Source organism: Chlamydotis macqueenii, chromosome 2, assembly GCF_036417535.1.
Source record: "Chlamydotis macqueenii isolate bChlMac1 chromosome 2, bChlMac1.mat, whole genome shotgun sequence".
In the NCBI taxonomy this organism is placed as follows: domain Eukaryota; kingdom Metazoa; phylum Chordata; class Aves; order Otidiformes; family Otididae; genus Chlamydotis; species Chlamydotis macqueenii.
Genome location: NC_141557.1, coordinates 113,930,876 through 113,942,015, shown reverse-complemented (window position 1 = coordinate 113,942,015; position 11,140 = coordinate 113,930,876). Strand labels below are relative to the sequence as shown.

The window sequence follows — 11,140 nt, the reverse complement described above, 5'->3', positions numbered from 1 at the left end:
AAACAAAACCCTTGTGAAACTGCAGAAAATTTAATAGAGAATACCTTTGCTATGTTTTTTTAAGCACAATTATTGATTTCCATAACACAGATACAATACATTATCAAAATTCTCTATGGAGGAGAGATTTATATTTATAGGAGTTATAGCTCTTATAAATCTTTATTTTTTTTTATTAATAATAATTGGTTTCAACCATGTTAATTATCAGGCACTTTGTTAGGGGTTGTACTAGTTTAGCTTCTTAGCGCTACTGTAATATTATTTTGTACTTTGGGCATTTTCTCATACAGTTGTATCCCTATGTGCCGTAGCCAAGTTCTTTCTTTTCAGTTAGTGGACTGATTTTCTGACCAGTAGGGCATAAGACAGAGAAATTGAACAGACTGAGCTGTAGCCAGTAACTCAAAGAAATTTTATACATGGCAATGTAAGTAGTTTCCATCTTGCATGTATAGAGATGACTCCTATCAAACTTGCTTATGCCCCATCATCCTCACCCTCAGCCCAAGATCCTTAGTCCCTTCCTTTGAAGGCTTCCATTCTCTCCAAGTGAGGATAAAACCAACCTACCAGGTCAGTTTACTGAGCAGTAAGCTCCTAGGAAGCCATCTCAGAGTGTCTGGAACTTGGTGGTTGTGCTCTGCAATGGCTTCTGTGGCCCTCAAACAAAGCTTTTGGAACAGAGAAGAAATAACCAAACCCATATGGTTCTGCCATTCAGAATGTCTCATGTGAATTAGATGGCAAAAATCCTATGCTTCTGTGCTGAATACAGAGCAGTTTTGTGGTTCTTCTGCAGTGCTAATTTGGCCCAATTTGTTATATTGAGGTTTTTCTCTATATTTGTTAGTGAACGTATGCAAAACTTCCACTTACAAGAACAGGAGTCAATTATATCCTATGGAAAAAAAAAACCAGCAAACCCTAGATAATCTGTTGCTTTTCCTACCTGTAGTAGCATATGGGATATATCGTGCATTGTTCTCACACTTATGCATTACATATGTTCTCAGACCCACATCACCTCCCACAGTAGACTTATATACAATAATATACAAGTAATGGCCAGGAAAAATAGCCGTTATATGATTTTCAGTTGAATATGTCTTTATATTTCGAGAGCTTCACTGCCCATCAAGTTTAGATTCTCCATGGACGCGGATGGCCGTTTTCATTACCTGCACCAGTATCAGCCAGTAGTTAAGTGCCATGCCTGGAATTAGAAAGCTTGCAAACCCAAAGCACCTGCATGCAGGCTCACTGGCTTCACTCTGGCTGAGCAGATGGAAAAAAAGGTAAACAGTTAACTTCAGACTGAGTCATAAAATCAGCATATTCAGAGGATAAGCAGGGAAAAGAAAAGGAAATTATAGATTAACAAAATATTCAGTCACACTCTGTACACGCTGCCTTAAAGTGATAAAACTTCAGGAGAGCAAAATTCCAAGACTGGGAGGTGAAGGATAAAAAATTTTAAAGCACAGTGTACCTGTACAGATGCTAACATAACAGGTGTTTAAGTTGAGCTGTTTGAAGGCTGAAAGGCATTTGCACTACAGTGAAGATGATATACTGGTGCTTATACTGGACTGGAAATTGATCTTAGATGGTAGTTGTAGTCCTTTTGTTGACTTTTCTGGCATGTCACTTAATCTCTGTGGCTAAAAGCATTAATTTGCTGGGAACAGTGGAAAAGAGGAAACCAAAGAACAAATTCATTGAAACACTCAAATGACAATTTGTGGAAATTATTCAGTACTGCTTTTTCGAGTACATTGCTAACTTCTCTCTGATTCCTAAGTCACTTGCCCAGGCATCAGTTTGAAGATTTGCAAGAAGAAAGTTAATAACAGTCGCGTGGTCCTTAGCAGTTGGGTATCCTTACACCAGCTTATGCCAGCAAATTTGATATGAAATTGGATATCATACGAGGCCTCGGCAAAAGGACTATGGAGTGAAAAGAAAGATTAAGAGAAAGATTCAAGGTAACAGCTCCCTCCCTAGAAGGATGAATGCATACCATTATGAACATGTTGGGTAAACTCTTTCTATTATTAGATAAACTTTTCCTTTTTCAGGTCCAGTTTTGTAAATTCTTCATTCTATTTTTAAAAGGTTTATGGGATACTTAAATATTTAGTACAGTTTTCCTGAGAAGTCTGCAGGATTTCTTTCTAAAGTAATTTTTACTATTTATCTTATTATCACTATTCATTTCTAAGAGTATCTCCCCACAATAAAGAATAACTCAAAGTACGTTCTTTATACACTAGTTTTAGTAAGACAGGCCTATGGTATTTTTTAAATATTATAGAAACAGTCCATGTAGCTGGTTATGCTACAGTTTAGCAAAGGAAAGATTAATGTAAATAATAGGCCAGATGGAAAATCTTTTGGTTTATAGACTGCTTTATCAAAGTTATTGCTGATGATTGAAATACATTTTCTTGAACAAGAAAAATTTAAATAAACACTGTATAATCATAAGAATTTATCTGCAGGAGATTTATTATTTCTGTCTTTTTTTTTTAAGTAGTTTAATTATGATCTTATACTGTAAGAAGCTAAGCTTTAGTTAAATTGTTTTAAAATTTTAGTATTTCACTAATTTCACCAGTACAGTCATAATGCAAACTTTGAGACTTCTTATCTAGTAAAAGAAGCAACTTTAGGTAATGCAAAAGATTCAATATATTTTAGAAAACTAATAACATTCTGGAAAGATCTCATAATTTCAACATTAACTAGAAGAGTATTTCCTGCAGTCTTTGTATTTTAATTATTTAAACTCGGGCATATCTTAAATTACTGCTCTGCTTTTATAATGAAATAAATGCATAAAGTTCAACTGTTTAAAGATGTACTGACTTGCTGTAACTCTGGAAAAGACAGATCGACCATTCATTTCTTCCAGTCTTTAGAGTATCGTTCTCTGCATGAGCACTTGTCTGAACTCAGTATGAACACTTAAAGCTTCAGCCCCGAGCTCCATCACCTTTGTGAAAGGATTAATTGCTAGCGCTTATTCATCGCACGAGCCAATCACGGCAGAGTTAAAGACAGATGTTAGCAGAAGAGCTGTAATGTGAATTTGTGGTTTCTTTGCATTACATGGCATAGTATTTGTTTCTCTGGCACACAAAAAAAAAAAAACGCCCTCTAGTTAAGAAGCCTCAGCTATACTCAGTGGAGATGGCATGTGGAGAGCACTGTGCAACTACAGTTTGGCTTTGGGACTGAATGAATGGTAAAATTCCAGTCTATTACATGGAATATATGCAGATTATATTTTTCAGAGGTTTATGTTTCAATCAAATGCAGAATCTAGTCTTGATTCTTCCATGAACTTGCTGTGTGATCTTGGAAAAAATTGCTCAATTTCCCTTGTCTAGGCATTGCCACCTGTATAACAGAGATATCAGTACAACTTAAAAAAAAAATTAAGATCTTTACACGAAAAGTGCAATATACAAGTTGAAGACTATAGTGTCCCTGGTAATTGCAAAATTTATGGACAGTAAATCTATTAGCTTAATTTTCTCTGAGTTTTGTTATATTCCATTTTCAAATTAAATTAGGTTCTACCACAAATAAATCAAAAAATCCAGGAAAAATTTCTTAAAGAGTCACACCTAAGAGCTTACCAAAGCCTGAAATCAGTCTCATAAAAGAGGGTGCAAATATACTGGAAAGACATTACAGCATTAATTAACCCAGTGGAATCCTATGAATTAATCCTAGGAGCTGAGATTGTATGGTAGGACCTTCTGATTTCAGTGTCCCAAGTATCTGATCTTCCTGAACTTATGTTACTGAAATCTTTGTCCACAGAGTGCCACCAAGAATAACATTGTGGCTTGAAATGAACAGCATCTTGTTCTTTCATAAACAGATTAAGTTAGGGGATTAAATACCACCTCAGTAACAAGGCTGTGAGGCACCTACTCTGTGTGTGTGCATATGCCCTTTCACAGTGACATATGGATGGATGTGTACTGATGTTTTTATGATTTAAGACTCCTTGTACACAAAAGTGAATGCTAGAAGTAAAATATCAGTTCACCAAACTAATTTAGAAACCCCTCTTGGATCTGTCACTATTCTTTTTAAGAGTAGGTATCTAAAAATATATTGAAAGACAGTTGGAATAACAATAATATATTGCACTCAAATTAATATTCACCTCATAATGTCCTAGCATTTTGCAAACAAAAGTTAGCTAATTACATAAACAATAATCCATTTGAGACAAGCAGCTGGTTTTATCTGTGGTTGTTCAATTGCTTCACATGAGATGAGCAATGCTATTCTCTTTTAAGGAAGGAAGCCCACATCTTCAACCCTAAGTGCCTGTGAAAGAGCCAAAAGGCATTAAAAATTGCAGCCAAGAAACAGCTGAGGAATCCCTTTGAGCAGAAGAATACTCCCAGGTGGCACAGCAAGCTGGTTTAGGAATGATTAATACTCCCAGGCAGAGGATGGGCATGCCCAGGCACTCCAAGGTGTATCATTCTTGCCTGCACAGGTACAAGCTGATGACACAAACTGTGCTCAGTAGACACAGCATGCTTGGAAAGTATCACAGTTATTGTGCATGCTCTGTACCATGAATTTGCCTATGCATATTGCACCCCAAAAAGGTCGGGTTTGCTGTGTCTGCGTAGAGGGTTGATGGAGGCACGTGTACATGAAGGCTACAGTAAATCACAGTAAGCAGGCTTAGGATTTCCAGATGTTTTGTGGCCCCTTTGTGGATACTGCAGGACATCTGTAAGTCCTGGGCAAAAAATTAGACTTTCCAGATTCTCACTGGATGAAAGAACACACACAGGATAAGGAGAAGGACCAGTGGCACAAGAATTTGGCTACTTTTCAGGCAGGAGAGTGGGCCAACATGGCTGTACCAGCCAGCTTATTATAAGGCATTTTTTTCTACACCAAAGGCTGCATTGTAGTGTAGAGATATCTAAGCTACTTATGGTAGCAGCAGCAATCTACTTTGGACAACACAGGCTATCTACATTTGCAAGTAGTGCAGACTAACGGAAGTGGATCTGTAGAGCAAACAGTTGGTCCTGAGGACCTGAGGTCTACATTGTACCCATTTCGTGTTGGGTATGTGCGTTTTTTTTAATTCAGCCTGTCTGTCATTCAACCCCATGACATGCATACCCACTTGGAGCTGCAGTCCAGTTAGTCTGCTTCTGAGAAACTCTTCAAGTTTAGTTCAAGAGTAGATGCACTTTGCATAGCACAAGATCCCTCCACAATGAGAACAACAGCACAGCAAAGGGAGACAACTGGGAGATTCACTTCAGAAGTGTGCTCTTCATCCAGACTAAAACAGTAGTGTAGACATCCCCAGAGAGATCAGCATGAACTGATTTAGCTAGCCAAGCAGTTGGATTTGTTGGTCTTCTCAGACATCCACGCTGGCACAGCAGCACTGCTGGTGGTGTCTGAGCTGGCCAACTCCGTTCACTCCCCAGTGCAGTGCAGGCTTTAGCCAAGATCACGAGTGATTTTAGAAACATGAAGGGTCTAAAGATCAGGGAAAGAGAAAGCAGTTTTAGAGCTGGTGTCTGATAGTGGGCTGATAGTGAATCTTGCTGACAAAAACTGATGTGCAAAAACCTTAGCCTGATGCTTTCAGAAGTGGCCTTTGTTCTGGGTGTCTGTGTTCTGACTTACAAAACAAGAGAATGTAAGGAAGCCAAAGTGAGAGGCCATTTTTGAAGATTTTGGCACAAAAGGCTTGCCCAAGTCCACACAGGAGGTCATAGGCAGAAATACACAACAGTCCTCTAAGAGACAATGATCCAGGGTTTTGAAATTAGAGAGAACTAGAGTAGTAAAAAGGATTTATGCCTTTAGTAAAATAGAAATACAATTTGCTCTTCACAGTAGCCAGGAATATTACTATTGTTGTCTGGGTAAAATTAAGTTTCAAAATTTGTAACTGAAATTGCTGAAGATTGCTCAATTTATATTTTAAATTACTTTTTAAACTTTGGATAAAGTAGTTTATTTCTGCAAAAGCATACAAATCTAGTTACACTTTTTGAATTTTTAAGTAGCTAAATGTTCATGGACGCAAATGTCCCAGGAAAGAAGACAATGCAGATACAGCTGAAATCAATAACATTCTTGTAAGTTCTCCACCTTCTGTAAAACTTTAGAAAAAAAATAAGCTATAGTGAGAGAATAAATGTCACAGGCTCCCACCAATGGTCTTTATACAGGTGATATTGGCAACACTATGGACATTCAGCCATATGGGAAATGTAAAAAGTTACTGCGGAAACATATTTGTCAATGCAGTATCTTCTGGGTTACACAGATGTGTGATACACCCCGCAGTAAAGAGCTCTGGAGGCTAGAAGATGGCAGTCAAATTTAGCAATGGGGTCTTGAGATGAGGGCAGAATCCCGTGTCAGAGCTCATTAAAGCTACAAAACATATGCTGACCATCGTACTCTGCTGAAATATATTTATCCGTTTACATACACAGCAAGCAAACTTATATTGCTCTTCACTGACATTGCTGAACGTGTATTTGTTTGTTGATCGCTGTTTTTTAAAGCAAATAGAAATTAATGTATGTGTTTACATAAAAACTTGAATATGTTTGGATAAAGATTTCCAAATTAATGTTTTGTCTAACCCCAAATTTGTACCACTTCTTTTATTTCTCCATCTACAGCTGTACCTGAACTGTTCTTGCTTAGGTGAGATTTGTCTGTGACTTACACAGAATGGTTGGATCAGCTTCTAAAGGCAATGGTTTCATTTGTTCCAGCAGTTCATTTTAGATACCCTTCAGATTTGTACAAAACAACATGACTAAGGATACCTGAAATAACCACTGTGATGAAATATTAGGTGGTAGGAATGCAGCCTGCTGCCCTGCAGATTAATTGTGCCAAACAGGTAACAAATCCCAACCAGTTCAAATATCTTGGAATCTTAAATATCCTGCCAAGAATCAAGAATAGGGGAGATGTGGGTAGCATAACCACATAGCCCTAGAATACAGTATTTCCACTGCTGGTAACAGGCACTGAGTTTGCAAGGCCTCAGGACTGAGGCTTGTCAGGCTTGCTCTCTTTTATACTTTTCCTGACCTCCCCTCAGATTTATTTAACAGCAGTTTTTTCTAATTGACCAAGTGTCTCAGAGTGATTTGTTTTACTTTTGTTTACCTTTGTTTAGTACTACCACGGCTTTACCACTCTAAGGTAGCGACACAGCTTAGACAAATGCAGACCTGCTGTTACTGAAAAGTGGCGGCACAGGATGCGGGTGGGCATGAGATGATAAGAGGTGGGACACAAGCTTGGCACTGGTGACTCCACAGCTATGAACAACTCACCAGTAGTCAGGCACAGAAATGCAAACCTGGAGGTGGACAAAACTGGATTTAGGGGTAACAAAAGGAACTACAAAACCATGTCTAACAAACATAGGAGCCATCACGTATAGTAAGTTTGGTTGTCATATGGAGCTGCAGAGCAGTGAAGAAAGAGGAAGATGTAAAAGCGTTTTAGGAAACTTATAAAACAACCCTATGCAGATCCTAGAGGAAGAAGCCATCAACATGAACATCATATTCCCTGCAGTGGCCAACTCCAGATGCTGACAGCTCACCATAACATCCCAAACCACTGAAACAACTACCTTTAGGACCCAGCAGAGCAGGGGAAAGGTGAGGATAATATCAGGAAAAGGAGTAAAAAATTAGGAAGTGTGTATAAGTTTTAACTGTAATATTATTCATATTGATTTTTTTTCTGCATAGACTTTTTTTTTCTTTTTCTGCAATAATTATATCTGCTCTAGTAATGATTCTTGGGTTAGACTGCTAAGATTCAGTTATACTAATTCTAAATTCTTGGGTTTGTATATATATGAGGTATGTTTCCTCTTTGCCCATAAAGAAGATTTTGAGTGTAACAATAGACAGAGATACACACCCAGAAAGATAGTTTCTAAATGCTTTCTGGGATAAACTTTCAAAGGGTCACCCAAAAGGAACATACCTTATAGACGTATTTCTGTATTCAACAGTTCTGACAAATTATTGCACCTGAATATGAAAATAGCAGAATCACAGGAGATCATGTGCAATTGAAAATAGGTGCAGTTTCAGATTTTGTGGGGAAATTAAGAAAGGCACTTTAAAAATTGTCCCCAACATCTAAAATAAGTACAGATGCCGAAAAAAACCTGTACTGCATTAGTCTCCTTTTTTTTTTTTGCTGTTCAGCCAGAGAATTCTTTGTTTTTTCTTTGTCAGAAAATGTAACATTTTGGCTGATGAATGTGAAAAGACTGGCATGTTACTCACAATAGATTGAATAAATACAGGGATTTTCCAGGGGTGAGGCAAGGAGTGTGTACAGATTAGTAATATTTTCCTCTATCAGTGGGCAAGCATCACTGTGCAACTGGATCAGAGCAAGGATGACTCTTAACTATGCAATCTACTGAGTTTATTCAGTATTTTTAAGTTTAAGGAAAAATCAGAATGATCATCCATCTTGGTATGATCTTCTCAGTAATTAAGGTGAGGTTCACACCAGGCCGTACCTTCCGAGATGAGTTTATGCTATTAGCAGCTTTCATCTGCTTGCCTCCAGTTTGTTTTCCTGTATGCACAACTGAATATTGCCTCAGGAAAAAAATCTGCAGAAAATCCTCCACTTGCAGATTTGTAGGAGAAACTATTTGAATCGCGGTGCAAGTATTTTCTCTGAATGCACACGCATAATTTTCTCGTGAATGGGATTTATGTGCGCACATCAAAAGAAGAAAATCCCTAAGGGCTCAGTTTAAACCAACAGTAGGAAAGAAATTCAGGAATTTCCCACCAGAGCATGCCCCGTTTTGCCTACTTTATATCACATAGACTTTGAATGAAATCTGCAGCAACCAGACAAAACAGAACATGCACTGGCTTTACAGTTGTTCATTTTTAAAGGCTTAAAATTAAGCCCTTGAGAATTTACTGTCTTCCTAATGAGAGCGCATCACCCATGGGAGATGGTGTTGGTGACAGCTGGATACACGCAAGGTGAGGGAGTGCTCACCCCAACAGGCTTCTGCGGCTGCAGTGTGGGTGTACTCACAATGACACTTTTTAACCATTTTTTTTTTCCTAGATATGAAGGGAAAAAGCCATGAAACGTAGAAGAGGTGCCACGAAGGTCGCATTAGCTCCATGATGAGACCCAGGCTGCATGGATATTGATTTCAGTGCTATTTCTGAGCGGCAGAGGCCCCGTCTAGGGGGTTCCTACCACGGGGTCTTGCTTTTTGGGATGATGCTGCTGGAGTAGGGGGTGCTGGTGGCTGCGAGGAAGCTGTGCCCACTGAATATTAATAATAATAATAATCATTATCATCATCACAACAGCAACAGTAACAACAACAAAATAATACAATAACAAGAGCCCTGGCACTCCCCTCCCAGCCAAAAAAAAAAAAAAATTAAATTAAAAAAGCCTTTAAAGGGGAAAATCAGCCAGAAACCGGTGAGCATCCAGGCAGGCGAGGGGGGAGGTGCCGGCCCCGCGCCCCGCCCTCCGCCCCGACCTCCGCGCAGCTCCGCGCCGATCGATCCGCGCCCCAGCCTGGGGCGCGGATCGATCGGCGCGGAGCTGCGCGGTGGTCGGGGCGGAGGGCGGGGCGCTGCGATGTGCAGGATGTCGTTCAAGGTGAGGAGCGGGGCGGGAGCCGGGGGAGGGGATGCGGGTTTGGCTTTGCGCTTGCCGTGCTGGCAGCCCGTGAAATGCCCCGTCATAATCTGGGATTTAGGGTTTTTTGTTGTTTTTGTTGTTTTGGGGGTTTGTTGGTTTGTTGTTTTTTTGGGGGGGGGGGGGTGTAGGAAAAACGGAGGTGCTGCGGTGGCAGCTGATGGAATGGGTGCGTGGTTAGCGTTACATAAACTGGGAGCCTCTCCATCGAGGCTCAACGCCGGCTTTAGGGTGGCCCGGGCTCAGCGCTGAGGGTTTTGGTGCAGTCGGGAGCCTCCTCCCTACCTCCCCCATCATCTCTGCCGGTGCCGGTTGTGTAATGGTTGGGAGGCAGCCGTTATCCCTGCTCTTCGTTTCAGGCTGTGGTGGCCACTGAAGCCAGGCTGGTTTGTTCCTTTTTCTGTCTGTGATTCCTGACACTTTCTGTGCTTCTCCCATCCAAAACCATGCAAGAGCAGTCATCTTCAAAAGATCGCCTAAAATAAGTTTCTTAATCTGAGGACAGGATTAATAAAATCGATTGGCAGAGAGGGAAGCAAGCAGCAATTTACTGATGCTAACGGAAAAATATTTATACTAGATGTACATCTGCTCCTCCAGTTATGCACCTTCTGGATGCTGTGCTTGCCCTTCACTTATTGATCACCAGCTCTGTGCCAGCCCTTTCCCGTGTTGCTTGTGTTGCCTTGCTTTATTTGATGGATTATTCTCATTCCTGTCAATGCGTCTCCTGTCCCAGGAGTGCTGGTGCAGCGGTGGCACCGTGTCAGTTGGATGGCGGTACAGCAGGTGTTTTACACCCGTGGATAAAGCCCTGGTGTGGCAGGGAACAGGGTATCTTTACTCACAGTACAGCTCAGCCTCAGCTCGCTTCAGTGATGAAATTTCCATGGTCATCCTCTTTTTGGTCCTTTATTGGCCTAATGCCTCCTTTTTTTTTTTTTTTCTTAGTCTCTTCTGTCCCTCCATTCTGTCCCCATGAGTTTTTCCCACCTTCATTTCTCACAAGCATCCACCCTAATGGATGCTACCCCCATGTTCCTGGTGGCGCCAGCCCCTTCTTGCTGCCTTCTTTTCCTTTTTTGGCCTGTTTGGTTTTTTACCTTGTCCTTCAGGTCTTCTATTCTGTTCTGTCCCTACCAGCTCCTTTTCTGTGCCCTGTTTCTCACTTTCTGTTCCCTCAAGTACTGCCATTCGAAGTAGCTCACTGCCTGCTCCCTCTCCCTCTGGAGAATGGCAGCCCCCACCTCCCTCTGGTTTCCCTCTCTTTTCTGTGTCTTTTTGCTTGGCGTGTTTTCTCTTTCTCTCGGAAGACTGTGTACTTACCTTGGACTCCTACTGACTCTGCCACTGTCTATTCATGTTTTGCATCTTACTATCC

At 40.4% G+C, this 11,140-nt stretch overlaps 1 protein-coding gene across 1 annotated transcript in view; it reads left to right on the top strand.

Annotated features, from left to right (window-relative positions):
- Nucleotides 1-9,652: 9,652 nt before the first annotated feature.
- ANKRD29 (ankyrin repeat domain 29) overlaps nt 9,653-11,140 on the top strand; it is a 34,304-nt gene continuing 32,816 nt past the window's right edge. The window contains exon 1 of the mRNA XM_086740730.1: nt 9,653-9,720. Within this exon, the coding sequence (XP_086596856.1) occupies nt 9,700-9,720 (21 nt within the window). The 5' untranslated portion in view covers nt 9,653-9,699. The remainder of the gene's footprint in view (nt 9,721-11,140) is intronic.